This window comes from Copadichromis virginalis, linkage group LG12 (assembly GCF_057382275.1).
Source record: "Copadichromis virginalis isolate Kocher_CV1m ecotype Utaka linkage group LG12, C_Virginalis_male_GT1.1, whole genome shotgun sequence".
Lineage (NCBI taxonomy): Eukaryota > Metazoa > Chordata > Actinopteri > Cichliformes > Cichlidae > Copadichromis > Copadichromis virginalis.
The window spans coordinates 32,628,939-32,646,844 of NC_140629.1; the positions used below are offsets into that span (position 1 = coordinate 32,628,939).

A 17,906-nucleotide genomic window follows, 5' to 3' on the forward strand; every position below is an offset into this window, starting at 1 on the left:
AGGCCAAGATTAATGGGTTACATTTTATAAATGTATTTCCTGATAATGCAAAGTAATTTCTATTACTTCTGTTTTCGATTCTCTGTGGCAATAAATAGTATAGACTGACAGACAGCATCAACCATAATATAAGTTTTATCACCATGACATTTTATTCCTCTTTCTCAAGATTTAAAGACATCCTCAGTACATTTAGGCACATAAAATCTGCTCTGAAGCAGTTTGTGCATATTGATACTTGGGGTGTAACTTCATTCTGTGGTTCTCTGTGCAAGTCCTTAGATGTTTTTTTTTTTTTAAATGAACACATAGATTGTTTCAAGTTCCAGTTTGTTCAGATAAACACGTGATTTTGCAGGCGCTCACAAACAAAAGTAGTTTTACCGAATCAAACTGCATTTCTGGCAGTAAAATGAAAGCCTGTAAATGAATCATACAGTACTGTGCAAAGGTCACAGGCCACCTCTCAGTTGTTTATATTATGCCTCCAAGAAGCCAGACTTTCTTGTATCATTTTGAAACAGAAAACCTTGAGGTTAGGTGGGTTTTTTTGTTTTTTTGCTGAAAGCTTAACACTGACCTATGAACCATTCAAGCATAAAAAAGGAACCGAACCCAAACGATGAAACAGTTTTGTGTCATATACATACTTATACATAGCAGACAACTCAGCAAAGAAACAATTTTAAATGGTATCTTCAGGCACTTCATTATTAGCAGCCCAATACCATTTCATTGCATAAAATCTTTGGATTTTTCCCAAAGGACTATTGCCTGAAAACTTGCGAAGTCTCCCAAATGAAGGACAAAGGAAAAAAACAGCAGGCCTAAAAACATATATAGCAGATTAACAGTTTAAAATAGTCTTTAAAAATGAAAAAAACTAAATCTAGCAAAGACCTGACACCCGAGAGATGCACCTGGCCCTGCAGTCTATCCATCAGACTGAAAATCACCAACAGTAGGTCAACTGCAATCACGTGAGTCATTAAGGGTCACAGCAGCAGCCAACGTGTCATGAAAAGAGGCAAAGACATTCACTTTGCCACTTTAACCAGAGAGAAACAGATTAACAGATGATCAACAGTCTTGTTCCCTGTGTGGCTGATTTCTCAGCGAAACCCAGGTGGATAGATAACTTGGAGAATGAGAAACAAGGGAAAGAAGTTAAACACAGATGAAGACAATTGGGACAATCACAAAGGAGGAAGTAAAACTAACACAGAGCATCAAAGTGAAGTATTAAAACATGAAGCTTAACACAGACTCACTGAGATAGAACAGGAGGACAGTAAAACTGATACAGAAAGACAGAAGGAAGAAGGGGCTGCATATTCCACAGAAACGAAATCATGACTCAAATATGTAATCCTTCAAAAAACTAGAATCAACCAAAAATCTCAATCCTAGCAATAATTTAAAATTAAAATGATTCCAACAGCAGTAAAATCAAACAGAAGTCAAAACATAACGATAATAAACACATCTAAAGCTTCGATGAACATACCACAAAACCCCTCATGACATTGCAGTAACACATTACAAGTTGCTACTGTCTAAATGAGCTTTTAAGTTGCAGTCTTGCATGCTATCGCCACAGGTCTAAGGTGTTCTGTTTGCACACGATGGCTGACAGGATGCAGAGGGTAGCGTCTCGTCTTGTGAGAAACGTACTTCCACTCTGCTGTGGTTTTTACCCCATAAAAGGTGGCCAGAGTTACTTCTGTTTCATGTGTGAATTTAGTGGTTAGATTTAAAAGTTCTTTGCTTTGAGAAAAGAACTGCTGTATCATAACAGTACCCAAGCTGAATAACTGAGCAATAACTGAGGTTCAAACAATATGATAAATAATTATAAATAGTTATTTATATTACTATAACTAACACTGAATTCAAAGTTATTTATAGTAATAGGACGCTGCTACTTCTGTGTATCAACCTGAACTTACTGAATGAAAAGCTCCATACTGGCTTATGTAACCTTTCAGACATGCTGTATTTTTCCACACAGAGTATTACTTTGATGGTACTTTTAACATGTCATATGGTTAGATTTCTCTAGAGTGAACAGCTGCTTAACAATTAACGATTTATTTATATTAGATAGGATATTTCTGTATATATATCTTCTGTAAGCTCGATTCCACCACCTGGCCGGGGCCTTTCTGTGGGGAGTTTGCAGGTTCTCCACGTGTTTGCGTGGGTTCTCGCCTGCTTCCTCCCACAGTCCAAAGACCTGCAGTTAGTGAGGTTAGGTTAATTGGTAATTCTAAAGCAGCAATAGGTGTGGATGTACATCTCTCTATGTGTTAGCCTTGCGACAGGCTGGCGACCTGTCCAGGGTGTACCCTGCCTCTCGCTTTCTGGTAGCTGGGACAGGCTCCAGCCCCACCCTGTGACCCTGACAAGGATAAGCAGAAGAGGCTGGATGGATGGATATTTTCTGTATATTATTATTGCTAGCACATGCCCATACTACATTAGTGTTGGGCCTTTTTGCACTGATGAATAGGAGCGGTAGATTTTAATAATATGCTTTTAAAAATTTGCCCATTGATGACATAAATTAGATGTGGATATAAAGGAGATGTTTTTGTCGTAAAATGAAAATAGTACAATACGTACAATAAGGTGTTAAAGGTGCATAAAGGCTAAAAACAAGTCGTTTTCATCTGTTGTTAGGTGGCTGCAGGGCAATGAGATGACATCATAATACAGCATGCATAATTCAACTTCTGTGAATACAAATTAAATGTTACTGTCACGAAATAATAATAGTATAAAGCATAAATGCTTAATACTGATCATTTTTCCTCATTGTTGATTGGCTGCGAGGCAACATTTTGATGTCATACTGCCTGCAATAGATAAGAACCTTCAGGGGTCTTTTTGGATGTACTTTTGGTTACTCCAGTCCTGACCCTGTGGGATGAGTTAGCTATCAAAGACACACAGATTTTATTTATTATAACAAGATCAGAAAATATTTTGTTAACCAGTTTAAAAATCAAATTTCACATATAAAAATCATGAATATTTTACAGGTTAAGCTATAAGGATCGAGGCTTGTTTTTAATCATCTTGGTTTGGCAGCTCCTTTGATCACTGTTGAAAGTTATTGATTCTATAAAAATTGCAGCATATATCTAAAGTCACTTTTTTGTATGGTTTTTCATATACAATCATTGTTCACTACGAAGAGGGAAGAATTGAGGCTTGATTAGCACTGTGTTGCTGCAACAAGGTGGCAGAGATCCTCAGTGGCCATTGTTGCAGAGCAAGACCAGAAAATTGCACCACACAGTCTGTCTCAAGAAGTTTCTTAACTGTGTTGAATCTGTTGACTTTGTGGATCTTCCCTTTTCCTTTTTTTTTTTTAAATAATTTTTCGTCTTCTCCCTCATGCTCTTTATAATGTGTCTTTTCATATTTTTTTTAACAATGTATTTGCATGTTTTTCTTTTTCTGTTGCCCTTTAAGCATAATTTTTTACCTAAACAGTTCCAGATAAACTTTGAATGACTACTGTCTCCTTGCCGAAAGATATGAAAACAATATCATGGTGTGCAGAAAGCTTCTTGCTAGCATCTTGTCAGAGTGGACACACAGTGCATACAGGATATGGACTCATGAAGCACATGGTGACAGTTACAGCGTTTTAATAAAGTAATGCAACTAACATTTTAACAGCATGAAGGTGCTCCTCCAGTGTAACTATTTTTGGTGTACTGCCTACATGTTCACTGACATACCAGTTACCATCCTTTGGTTTCAAAAAGGTGTAACAGTCAACCTCAACATAATGATGAGTCATGAACCAAAACAGGTTTGCAGGACTGGATCACAAAAAAATTGCAAAGCATGTATCCTTGGCTGTTTAACAGAAAAAGACACAAATTACAGTATTTTTACTCAAACTACCCTACATCCATTTAGGCCTGTAAAACAGATAAATTCATACTACATATACATTTTCTCTTTCAGGGTTAAAGAACAAAACAAAACAACCTGACAGTAAACGTAGCCAATTAAGTATAACACATAAATTGTGCCCTAAAGCTAATAAATACATATATTAAGAAAAACAATGTGAATGCTAATACTGAATATTTGCTTCCTTAGTCAGCTGTTTTACATTCATTTTGGGAAATGTATTTGTATTCCTTGGCAAAAAGTGTGCATGAGGATTCCACTCATGCATCAAGTATGCAGCTAAAGCCAAGAAAACATTAGCACTGTTTGGTTATGACAACTAGAAACTGGGAAATCTGCTAACACTTACCTCTACTCGTCAATATTTAACAGATTTAATCTAGGTGTGTTAAATCCTTGCACAAACATAAAAAACTGTTTTGCACAATTGCTATGAATAGCACCTGTGACACTGCACAGATGTGTAAGGTGAACTGATAAACTGGGGTTTCATCAGCAACTACTGATGATGGCACATCATTATCTATAGCAAGTTTAGCTGGCCTTTCTGCTGGTTCTAGTTTCATACTTAATGGCAAAGAGAACTGAGTTATTATAATGTGTTCTTTTGCAAATTACTCAGGTGTCATATTACTTTGTCTTTTGCTGCAACTTTCCTCACTTTGTCACTTGCGGCATTTTCACACCTATAGGTGTTTGACTCTGGTCTGCATCACTTTTTTTCACATTTGTTTTTTTTTTTTTTCACACAGAAAAAATCTCTAAATGAACTCCAAGAGAAATATAATATTCTGCTTATCACCACTGGTGTAAAACACTCTTAAATGTGATTTGGATCAGCTAGACAGCCCGTTAGTAATCTATGCATTCCTATCTCCACACCATCAAGCTAGCCAAAGCTTTGTTCCCATTTCACTTAATGTGTGCCAGCACTGAAGATGATTTGTCCTATAATGTAGCTATTTACACTGATGCAGCCTGGAAGCTGACTGATCATTCTCCTGGCTGTTAGCTAACGTGGGGCTAAAAAGAGGTGCAGTCACTGCTGAGGAGTTTGAAACTGAATTAATGTGAGTACTAGTCCCTACTGCCATTGGAGCAGTAGCTGCAGGGTAAAAATGGACATCAACAGCTACTGTGGTGAGGCCCACAGAGACGTTGTGAGACAGCAACAGTGGAGGGTTGCCATGTGAAATGCTGAGACTGTGGTGGATAGGTGCAACGCATGGCTCAGCACTCTGCAGTGTTAAAGAAGAGTGCACGCTTTCCTCCCGCCTGGATGGTGGTGATGGGGAAGGAGAACGGGAGATTAAGGGTGAGGGAGGAGGCAACGTGTCCTGGCATGGGCTTTGGTTGTCTCCTCTGTTACTGGTCCAATCCTCAGTACAGTGCACCTGAATGCTGGGCTGGGACAAACTGCACCCTTTCTCCTCCTCCAGAGAAGGATCAATCTGAAAGTAGAGAGGATTTGTTAATAATAACATAGGGAAAAATGTTTAAAATGCAGTGAAATCATTACACTGTTGCCACATTGTTATCTTTAAAGACAACTCTGATGATTGAGCATTTTATTACTATAAGGCTGTTGGTTTAGTCCTTGCATGTGCCAGTTTAAATTAAATGGAGACATCAGCACTGTTTTCAGTGCAGTACTTTTTTTTATTATCTTAATGGTTTGTTCTTTTTATTAAACTGTGCAAACTGTGACCGTTTGTACACTTATATAGGGTTTTAGCTCCCCCTATAGGTTATATAGTATGCCACAGTTGTTAGTTAAATAAACGAAGCTGGATATGCTGTTTTCATAACTAAATATAATAATTTCTAATATTTATCATTAACAGTGTGACCCATCCAACCATCCTCTTCCAGTTATCCAGGCTGGATGGAGTGGGTTGAGATGAGTTTCAGGGGTGATTTGTGACAGAAGGATCGCAGCAAGAGGCAGCAATCAGGTTTTTATCTTCTATGTAAAGCATATGTGCTATTTAAATAAAATTATCATTGCCAAGAGGGAAAGCACTGACAAAAAGACAAGAGGCAGAGCGAGAGGTGGTAGACGTGAAGATGCTCAAATTTTGACTGAGAGTTACCAGGACAAAATTTGAAATGAGTATATTGGAGGGACAGCTCAGGTTGACCAGTTTGGAGACAAAGTTAGAGAGGGTAGGGTGAGATAGTTTGGATATGTGCAGAGGAGGGATAGTCAATATAGTAAGCAAAATATGTTAGTATTTTATGTTAATATGGAGCTGTCAGGCAGGAAGAAAAGGGGAAGACCCTAGAGAAAATTCATGGAGGTAGTGAAAGAGGACATAAAGAAGGTTGGAGGATGTAAGGGATGGGCTGAGATAGAGGCAGATGATCTGCTGTGTTGACCGCCTAAGAAGTCCAAAGAAGAAGAAGAATCATCAGTGGTTGTTCTGGACCCTATCCCAGCTGTCACAGGGTGAGAGGTGGGGCACACCTTGGATAGGTCACTAGTCTATCTAGTCTATCAGAAGGCCGGAGAACATGCACACTCCAAGATCCACACAGAAAGGCTGTTGCTGTGGCTCGGTGGATTCAATCCCAGGACCTTCTTGCTGTGGGACAATGGTGCTGACCACCATACTATTGGGTTGCCTCAATAAATTTGTAACTTTCTTAACTTCCCCTTAAACACGGATAAAAATGTCTGGATACATTTTTTTATGGTAAAGTGTTTCTGTGTTACCAGACCTTGATGTCAAGAATAGGCTCAGGGTACGTCTCTACAGTGACTGAGTGGTTGTCCAGAGAGCGCTGGGTATCCTCTTGTAGTTCATCAAACGTGCTCTCCATCTGCACCGTAACCAAGCTGGGCCCTGGGGGTCTGGCTCTGGTTTCTGATGTGTTGGGGCTCTGTTCAATCACTGCAACACAGTCGTCATCTTCAAACGCTCTGCATAAGACATACAACACTTGGTATTAGAATGCAGAAAGATGGGTTGTGAAGGATAATTTATTTTTCTATTCTGAGAAGTAGAGTACCTGTTTTCATACGTACGTCCTGCTGCTCGACGTTCAGCATGTCGTATGGGAACACCTAAATTCCTCTGAGCTGTCAAAGACATGTAATGTGGTTTTGACGTAATAATAAAAAGTAACATTTGGGTTAAAATGCTCTACATATGTGCTTTCTGGTAGAGTGACACAAGTGGATCAATTACCTGTTTAAAATAAAGCTAATTTAGCTTACCTTGGCAAAAAGATATAAGAGGTAACCAGACTGTGTTCAGTGTTAAAAATTCATCTGAAAGCACATGTAGAGCTCAGTTATTATTATGTTATATCATTTTTGTTTGAGCCAAGTATATATGGAAAACCTGCAGTTCTTTAAATGGCCACTTGAGGGTGGCTCTTTAAGCGAGTTAATTCATAAACAAGTCAATGTTAAAATGCCCAATGTATTGAAAGTCAAAATACAAATGTTCACTTCCTAAGTAAATTTAAACTATAAACTAAATTATAGTTTAATTTTACTAGCCAAACCTAGCACTCTAATACACAGTTAATTACAACTTGTTACACTAGCACCTCACTTGCTAGCCAGTGCAGTGTTGGTTAATAACTTTCTATCAATTCCATCAAGATCCATCCTCTTTCACTTATCCAATGCAGGGTCGAGGGTGGGCTGGAGTCTATCCCAGCTACCATAGGGTGAGAGGTGGGGTACTCCCTGGACAGATCACCAGACTGTCGCAGCCTCACCACCCCAATCATTTCGATTTTGCCAAAATATGGTCATGATTTTAGGAAAACCAAGACACTAGCATTTCATGCAGGGCGGATTGCTGACCTGCTCGGCTTGTTGGTGCGGGTTCATTCTTTTGTACCACAGAATAGAAGGTAACAGTGATAAAGATGAAAGCCAAAGATACACCCACTCCCACCACAATGGGGATGTCATGTTTTTCCAGCACAGGCAGCCATGATGGTGATTGCTGCTTCACTCTGAAATGGAGAAGATAGTGACTTATTGATGTTTTATTACTTTTGTTCCCTAAATGTAATAAACTCAGGTGAAATATTTATCAATCTATCATATTTTTATTTTGCCTACCTGGGATCATTGCTAGTCATGGGTGACTGGGAAGTGTTCCTTTTCAACCAGTCTGTGAGCTCTGGCTGAACTGGATGACTTTCATGAGTAGTATTCAGCCAATGTGACCTGTTGACCTGTTGGACTACCTCAGCGTCTAACAATGAAGGATGGAGTGACTGATCTGAAGGGCGGATGGTGGAGAATGGAAGCTGTGAATTTTGTGTTGGAGATGATTCAGGTTGGGTTTGAGAAAGTTTGGAACTGGCTGAAGGTGTTGTTGTTGAAAGATGAATTTCGGATATTGGAGGCGTGGGGATTAAAGAAGATGGAAGTTCTGTTGAAGGCAGATTATACTGAATTGTAGAAAGCTCAAGATGAAACTTTGGTAAAAAACTTAAGGTAGAGGAGTGTTGAGGATCAGTTTGAGTTGTTTGTGAGAGGGTTGGTGAAGGTTGCAAAGGCTGAAATGATGATGTTTTGTAGGCAACTGTCAGGGTGACTGAATTGGAGTGTCTCATCTTAGCGTGGGTAACAGGATTTGGTGTTGGAGTTGCCATGAAGGGGTCCGATTTTAGAAAGCCAAAAGGTCCAGTAACACGTAGCTGAGATGGTTGCTGAGTTACTGATGTCTCTGCAATTTGATTAACTTGAGGCACAGAATGGTCCTGAGAACTGGGAACTATAAACAACTTGTTACTGGCTGAATGCTGAAATTTTGATGGCATTTGTCTCAAATGGGATCGACTTTCACTGAATGAATGCTGAAGGGTTTCGACCAACACTCCACTGGTTACTTCAGGTGCCAGGCTCTGTGTTGCAGCTGGTTCACTGTGTGAAATAAAATGTGGTTTAATGGTCATTGGTACTTGGGTGTGTAGAGCTTCTGATTGGAGGTTCAGGTGAAGAGGAGGCTTGATCTGACTGAGTAACGACTGGGTAGAATTGGTTGTTGGCTGTTTCAAATGGTGATGTAAAACATGGGCAAGGGTCCTCAATGGCATATCTAGCTCAGCCCCGGCTTTTCTTAAAAATGTTGGAAGTGTAGTTGCACTGACTGGGTTGGTACCTGTAAATATTAAAAAAAGAGTTTGTGCTTTATTTTCTTTAATATATCCTAAACAATTTTATGTTGTGTGTTATTATTATGTGTCATTCAGAGGAAAAAAAAATCTGATTTCATCTGAAGGGATCCAGCCATACAAAATGTAAGCAGTTCGATTAGTAACGTGCGCACCAGAATAATGCCTCTCATAATTGTTGCTTTACATTTATATTTACTAATATTTCTTGTAACTGAATCATAAAGTAGCATTAACATAACACAGACACAAAAATATGATTTATTACTTTTTTAAACAAAATATTTCCATGTCAATTTTGAAATCTGAGCAGAAAAAACTCCTGCAGCTCTTATAGCAGGATTATTTGGCATTTAGCTTTTTTTTTTAGCTTTTGGATGTCCTGACACATCTTTTTTGTCTTGTGGCAATGGTAACAGACACAAAATTGAAATGATACCTTTATCCTGGAAAGTTTGTGAGAACTTCTGGTTACCCAACTTCTAACTCTACCATCGCCTGATCTGAATCCCTCTTTGTGACCAATTTTACCTAGCAACTGCCAGCAACCACTAAAAACTTCCAAAAACCACTCACCAGCTGATCTGGGAATACACATTTTTCCTTAGTGACCTGTGGTTGCCAGGGGTAGTCACTGACTGGTCTCTAGGCCTGTATGACTGAGACCTTACCACTGCTTTCAGCCATATTAATTTTACCTTATAACCTTATAGCACCGTGTTTTAGCCTGTTAACTTGTAACTATATATTTGTTATGTTGAATGACCTACACAACACATGACTGGAGCTAAGTATTTTTTTTTTTAAATACATACATGTTGTCTCATTATGCTTTTCCTGTACATGTGGATAACGTGTTGTTTTAAAGCGCTGCTCGGCTACTGAGTCGCTCCACTTGGAAGCTGGACGTTGTTCATTATCGCTGGTGCTCTAAAAAATATTCAAAACACTGATTATTTTCAGAGGAGACACATTTGACACAGTCAAAAACGAATAAGTCCATACACCAAATAATAAACAGGGGTAAACAATGCATGACCATCACATGATCTGTGCAAAAAAATGCACTTAGAGAATTTGCAGCTTCTACACTGGAACTGCTTATGAAAATAAAACCAAGGTCTAGCAAAATGATTTGAGAACAAAATACATAAGCAAAGACTTCCACATCCTCAATACTCACAGCAGACAAAACCAGTCTTGTCCGTCTCCCTCTATCAGAAGGTCGATCTTCAGCATAAGACAAAGGATGACATGAAAGAGAATCAACAAGCAAAAGAAACTTGGGTATATGGGGTCAAAGAAGTATTTTGTTGTTTAAGTATGCACTGAACTTCACCCACTCTAAATGACCAGAAGACAGTTGCGAATTCCCCTGAGAGAAGTATCTGAGTGACCCACATTTATTATACTGATCCAAACATACACTGATAGTCATGAAAAACATCTCAATGTCCTGAAAAAACTAGTCTGACCCCTCACAAAGCCTTGATCTCAACACATTGGAGTCTGTCACTTCAATTAAATTGCCAAATTGTTCATACATTTTACATCTTCAGTTTTGTTCATAGAGCTTTACCATTGCATACCAAATGCAGGTATGATTTTAGTAATATTGCCACTGAGAAGAAATAACACGAGGTGGTAAATCAACACACCTGTGATGATGAGGATCATCCGTTTCTGATGTCGTCCTGCTCGGTTCTCAGCAGTGCAGTAATACTCTCCTGCATCAGAGTACTGCACACTGGAAATATGCAGGGACCCATCTTCTGCAGGCCAGAAGACAAAACATTATAAAACACAAAGAGCTGAGATCTCACATACCGTTTAGAAATTAGAAAAAAATTTCCTGTATACTTCCATCTCTGCCGAGAATGCTACTTATTTTATATGCTGAAAACAACTCCAAATGATGGACCTGGTGATTAAAATAAATGTTGAGAAAGTTCAAGCTGCAGCAACACTTGTGGTATATAGAACAACTCTACTGCTTGACTGGATCTGTGGCCTTAATCAGGGTCATCAAACAATAAAGTTGTTCTATGTGTTACATTAACGTATTCAGATTTTATTCTCTTCTACATACCTATGAAGTAGGGGACGTTGTGCCTGAAACGGTTACTCTGTTTTCATGATGAAAAGTAATGCAGAATGACTCCAGACAAACTAGACTCACCATCTATGTGTCTGCCTTCGGTGGTACTGATAGGGGACTGTGGCTCTGTTCTGCCCCTCGTCCAGGTGTATGTGATAGGGAGAATCCCCATTGCTCTGCAGGGCAGGACCACTAAAGTCCCAATCGTGTAGGTCACCTGATCTTTAAAGACCACTATTAAAGGGCTCACTGGCCCAAGCAGAGGGGAAAATTGAAAAGACAATATCAAAAAAGTCACATAAAGCTCATAGATCATAGAAGTGCCTTAAAGAAATAACACATACAAGAACTGTTCCCCTATAAAGATTTTAGTAACTATGTAAAATTTTGAGGACACGGTATGTTCTGCTACCTGGACTATGACTCTTTAGAATTAGTTTATGAAACTAGCAATGTGTGCAGATGGCAAATAAAATGACAATTTCATTCAAATGGTCTGTTACTTTGATCACATTTGCAAGACTGGATTTCAAGGTGATCTCCATGTCCTTTAATTTCAAATTTGTAAGACGTTTGTACTACACAAGAAGAATTTCTCAGTTTCTTTCCTGTGTATAATTCAGTTCTTTTAGAAGGACCTTGGTTGCGAGCATGTACTTTTCTATAATAGCAACTGGTTTTTTCTTTTCTTTTCTTTAATGCATTTCAGCTTAATACCTATTAGATAATTATTCATGATTTTTCATTTTTGCAGCCTAGTTTTCCTGCACTCTCAAAACAACACAGTACAGCTGACATGTTAAAATGAATGATCACACACACTTGTTGATCTGCCAATGAGGACCACGCCCATGCTTTGATAATATTATGTACACTATATGAAGATACCTTATAGGGAATTACAAATTCACTGCAACTTAAAAGCAATATTAAATAGGGGCATAAAGCAGAGGGACAACAATCCCTTTGCCTTCCAGGCTAGGGTTTGCTTTATTTAGTACACTTATCAGTGGGTCAGACCAAACTCATATCTAAATCCTCACCTTCATTATGATCTAAAAGGTTTGCATTAACAAGAACATATCTGTCATCATACTTAGTATTGAACCAACCACAACATCTAAAGCAGGGGTAGGCAACTCCAGGCCTCGAGTGCCGGTATCCTGGAGGTTTTAGATTTGTCCATGATCCATCACAGCTGATTTAAAGGGCTAAATGACTCCTCAGCATTTCTTGAAGTTCTCCAGAGGTCTGTTAATGAACTAATCATTTGATTCATGTGTGTTAACCCAGGGTGGGATCTAAAACCTGCAGGACACCGGCACTCGAGGCCTGGAGTTGCCTACCCCTGATCTAAAGTGTATAAATGCTTAGTAAGTATCAGGCACATGCTCCTGACTTGACTTTGACTCGTCTATTGATCTGAGGAGTAAATACATTGCAAAACAGCAAGGTTTAAAATTTACCAGCAACTCTCAGGAGTGCTGTGCCATGGCTTTGTCCCAGTGTGTTGGATGCCTCGCACACATACACCCCCTCATCGTAGCTCCGGACTGACTGGATGTAGAGAGTGGCATTTCTCTGTCTGAATAGGAAACATGAAAGCTGCCATATATTATGAACTGCTTGTATACAAAATTTTCAAAAAGTCAGAACACTATAACTTACCCCAATGCAATTTTGCCTCCTGTCTGCTTGGTGTAGCCTCTTTTCATCCAGCTGATGGACGGTAAAGGGTGGCCAGACACCTGACATTCCAGCACCACCTGAGCACCCAAAGGCACCGTCAATACCTGGGGCCATAGCTTGACGGATGGAGGGGCTGCCAGGAAGGGAAAGCACTGTCTGGAATATTATTATGCACCTATACATGTATATATATATATGTATATATACATATATATATATATATACATATATATATATATATATGTATATATACATTTCCAGTGAGATAGTAGGGAGGGCTGCCAGATGTCATACCCAAAACACTGAGTGTTGCTCGTCTCGAGGTAAGAAATCTTTGAAGATGGGTGTTTGAGGCCCTGCAGAAGTAGCTGCCACTATCGTGCTCCTGCACACTACAGAGAAAATTATGAAAAGGGTCAGCAGAGCTTTTAAAAACAAAAATCAGCTGCCTGGAGCTGTATTTACAGGCACAATTTTATAACTCTATGACTTCACGTTAAGCGCTAAACATACCGTAAACAATGCAAATTAACTAAACTTTTTTAAAAGTTTTGGCCCAACCAGTTTTAATTTATACACAATTTTTGTGTTATATTTAATTTATCTAGTCATATAATGAGGCATGAACAATAAAGACCTGTGGATGAAGAGGTCTCCACTGGGCAGCATTGTTACATTTTCAGTGGGAGTGAGAAGCCGGTTGTTTTTAAACCAGGACACCTGCGCTGCTGGTCTGCTGTACGGAGGCCTACAGGTTACCGTAACATTTTTGCCGCTCTTCACCGTTAGATTTGTGGGCTGCTGCACAAAACTCCAGTCCATTTCTGTAAACACAAAATGTAAATCACTAATAAGTTTGGACATCTGCTCTTATTGGATTTTGCTGATTTTTACAGCATGGAATCTGCTGAAGCAGAAACCTAAACGGTTTTAACAAGGCAATTCACTTGCTTGAGTTAAACAGTTCAGAGTTGACAATACCAGCTGGAAGTAGGAAGGCTGGCTGCGACCTGATTGTCTCTTTCTGGTTTGATGCTTCACAGTGATATGAGCCCTCATGCTCCTTGCTCACATTTCTGGAGAAGACAAACACAAAAAATATTTTAAATGTAATTTTAACATTTAAGGATTCTTTTTGATTTTGTTTGCTTTTTTTTTTTCTTAGCCAGTTTAGAAACCAGTTTAGAAACACTAATTAATATTTGAACTGTGGGAGGAAGCCAGAGTTCCTGGAGGGAATCCCCCAGTGGCAGATTCAAACACAACAGTCTTGTTGTGAGGCAACCCTGCAGGGAATACAGAATATTTACAGAAATGTCTTCTTTCTCTAAAACACCCAATCTTTATCCTTCCTCTTTAGCCTTCCTTCTTTTATGCACCAGTAAGAACCAGAAACTATTATAATTGTACCAGAAGAAAAAAGACAAAATCTTTGACTGTATCATCAACTGTCAACCACAGTTGGAGTTAAACAATAAAGAATTAATATTCCTGTTCTGCCATGCAGTGTTGGACCTGAATGTGAGCAGCTGTCCATTGTTTTGGAGGCTGAACGAGCCGGAGCAGTTCATCAGGAGGCACCCGTCTTTGAACCAGTGCACCATGGGAACAGGGAAGCCGAGAACACTGCAGTGCATGGAGACTTCAGTTCCTATAGCAACAGTGATGTTGTCAGGGCCCTGGATGAACTGCAGCCTCCGAGGGACCCCTGCAAGGCGGACAGTCACAGTAAGATACTAACCCTCTGCAAACACACACAAGTATGATAAATTAGTTTAGTTTTTTTTTAATTAAAGCAGTATTTTTGTTAAAACCAGAGAGCTCAGGATTTATATTTAATAAACTCTCCTGGATCAGCTGCAATTTGAAAATTTGTCAGTGTGAATTAAAGAAAAAGCCTCACCCTGCACAGTAAGTCTGGCTTGTCTGCTCTTCTTGCTGATGTTCAGTGAAGGATTGTGTGTGACACAAACGTAAACCCCTTCATCTTCTAATGTTACGTTGAAAAGATGAAGAGTGCCTGACGTTTTCTTCTGGTGCCCACCTCCATATTCACCCTGAGCAGGATGACACATACAGTATGGAAAATATGTCCAATATCAAAGTTAAAAGAAACAACGTGTATTTTTCTGTTTTATTTTTGCCCTGAGTGAAATAAAAAGTGTTTTTTCTCATGAGGCTTTCAGAGTCTCCTTGAGGTTTGTGAGTTCTTCAAATCAATTTCTATTTGTAAGGTTGCCCAGCATTTAAGTCAGCACTGTGTTCTGTGTACAAGCTCTGCAGACAGAAAATTTTGCACCTACAAAAAAATTGCTATAGCAGTTTCAGTAAATGCTGTTTTAAAAAAAAGAAAAAGAAAAATCAGGGTAATCAAACTCCTAATCAATTAGTTTTTTTATATAATGAAGACGCCCAAGAGAGAAACTACAGCCTGATCTGATTATAGTAGTTTCCAGCAGTGCAGGTGGATGCCTTACACATGAAATTTATGTCCAACCATCAAGTTGAGGCTCAAACCATGGCTTTAAAATTCACAAGAAAACTGTTAAAAACATGAATTTGAGAATGAAATTGGCCTTTCTTTAGCCTGGATTTCTCTAAACTGCAGAAGAAATGCAAAGTGTAAAAACTGTTCTCCACTCTATGCCTGATTATTGTCTTGGAGTCTAATGGAGACTGTTACTACATTAATATCTACCAGATATATTTACTGCTTTTTGTCCTACTCTGCAAGAAAGTAGTCTTTGATGCCCTTCTAAAATCTGAAGTTGTTTTTTACCTGAATCTGTCTACCTCTTGTGACCACCTTTCCATCTTTGAGCCATGTGATGCTTGCAGGAGGTGAACTCTCCCCTGATACACACCGGAGGAAAACTCCCTCTCCTTCTCTGACTGTCTGGTCCTGCGGACTGAAGAAAACATCCTCCAAACCTGGAACACACACAGTGTATCCATTCAGTGTGCTTTGAATATGTTACTCAATATTTTATCCAGCACTAGTGGAAGTATTCAAAATATTTACTTAAGTAAAAGTATTGATATCACAGATATGGTCAGGCGAATGTTAAACTAAAACTGTTAAGCCTTACACTGCATCATCAGTTTGATATAAATGATGTGTCCATGTTGTTTTGCAGGGGACACCAACTAATGGTTATTTTCTTACTTGAATAGTAATAAATTGCTAATTTGCTGATGTATTTCTTCAATCAGCAAATACAGATGATAAAATGTGAGCAACTTATCAATTTTACCCACAGCTGATAGTATCACTGTTGCTGAACCAGAAGTTAAAGCTTTAGTTTATTAGTAATTTCAATATTTGAACAGGATGGTAAAGGCATCTTCTTTAAAAAACCGGAACTATTAGTACTAGTAGTAGTAGTTTTATTATTAGTATATACATTTAAGAGTATATTCTCATGAGAGAATATGTCAGTTGCATGATTGTTTCCTTTTTTGTTTAAAAGTTTAAAAGTCATTATAAATGTAGTGTAAAATAATCCTCTGGAAGAAGAATAAGTGTAAAGTGCCATAACAGGCTACAGCACAAGTACATCTAAGCTTTACTTAAGCACAGTGCTACCACATTTCAACATTTTAATAAAAAAATTTGTTATTTTTTTTTAATTTAGTGGCATTTTTATTGACCAACAACCCTTCTTTTGACTTTATCTCGTGGCCAAACTCAATAAAAACAAAAGAGTAGATGGACTCACCAAACTGGGATGAGACTGCCAAGCCAGACAGGATGAGTAAGCAAAGATGGGAAGTCATCTGTGGGAGCAAACAGATGGAGACACACACTTGCATCCTATTGCCGAGCTCCATGGGAGCCACTCGGAGACCATCCTGCAGCTTCATCCATGGTGTCAGCTGGAAGAGTGTGCACACATAAAGGAGCTCTTATTTCTCTTTACTTACTATCACTGATGGAGACTGCACATTTACTGGCAGCACTGAGGTGTGTGATCTTCATTTGGCAACAGACACGCTAAAAAGGATCTTCAAAGCATCTCTGCAGCAGAGGCGATGCATGCTGTGTATCGCGAACTGCAAAGGGTTAAGTTTAAGGAGGAGACAGAAGCAAAACGTGACTATAAACGGTTATGTTGTTCTGAAGGGGTTTTTATCAGCTCTGTAGTGCTGTTGTTAAGCTACATGCAGACACACAAGAAAGCAATCAAATAGGTTTTTATAACACAAAGTTATCAACCAGTAAAAAAATTTGGGGGGATGAGGGATGAGGTTCAGTTTGGATAAATATACTGACACAAAACTGAGTAAACCTACTCAGTTATATTAACATGGTGTAACTTTTATATTAATGTTGTCCTTTTGATTTAGTATTAAAATAATGACCCATTGTTAGACACAGTGGGTTAGCTCATACCCAAGACATCACTTACCATTAACAGGCAGTAGTACATAGCATCATATACTTCCAACTTTTAAATAACCAGAATATTTATTCATATTTTAAGGCAGTAATTCTCAGATTTTAAGTGTTCAATCTGATGTAAAAATATATGATAGTGTTCCAGAGATTCTCCACAGTGATATGACTTTTATTTTCATACACTACACACCACAGAGACTGAACCTGGTGTTGCATAGAACCATTTCTCATCAGTTTCCAGTAAATATATTCAGCAGATTAATTTAAAATCCCTCCCTCTCTCCCTCTCTTTCTGTTAACAGCCTCCCCTCCCTTTCCCCCTCTGCTTCATTCCTATTTTGGTTGTGAGTCTGTGGTGCCGCAGTGAGCTCAGCTTTGTCCTCTTTAGTCCCTTGAATGGGCCCAGCCACTTTATAGAGCTCGCACCGTGGCCCTCCACTCAATGAAAGTGACATGAAAAGAGGCTGCGGAGCTTTGTACTGTAAAGATCAGTTATTGGTCCCTGCGAGGACAGCTACCCGTCTGATCGTATAGGCTTTCATGATCCTCAGTATGGCCATGTAAGGGCTCACCCTTTATTATTTGAATGTGATGATGAAGTTCCACGAGAGAACAATTATAGTATATAGTTAAAGCCAGACA

General features: G+C 38.9%; 1 protein-coding gene across 1 annotated transcript; it reads right to left on the reverse strand.

The window, feature by feature from the left end:
• Positions 1-3,642: 3,642 nt before the first annotated feature.
• Positions 3,643-16,744, reverse strand: LOC146697414 (uncharacterized). The gene is made up of 18 exons (XM_085476142.1): positions 16,585-16,744; positions 15,645-15,796; positions 14,769-14,922; positions 14,381-14,573; positions 13,847-13,941; positions 13,503-13,689; positions 13,160-13,257; positions 12,845-12,998; positions 12,643-12,761; positions 11,258-11,425; positions 10,737-10,850; positions 10,262-10,308; positions 9,894-10,008; positions 8,018-9,065; positions 7,754-7,908; positions 6,946-7,015; positions 6,655-6,856; positions 3,643-5,384 (listed from the first exon to the last, which is right to left on the reverse strand). Exons 1-18 carry the CDS (start codon positions 16,727-16,729, stop codon positions 4,893-4,895), a joined length of 3,708 nt encoding a protein of 1,235 aa, XP_085332268.1. The 5' UTR covers positions 16,730-16,744; the 3' UTR covers positions 3,643-4,892.
• Positions 16,745-17,906: the final 1,162 nt, after the last annotated feature.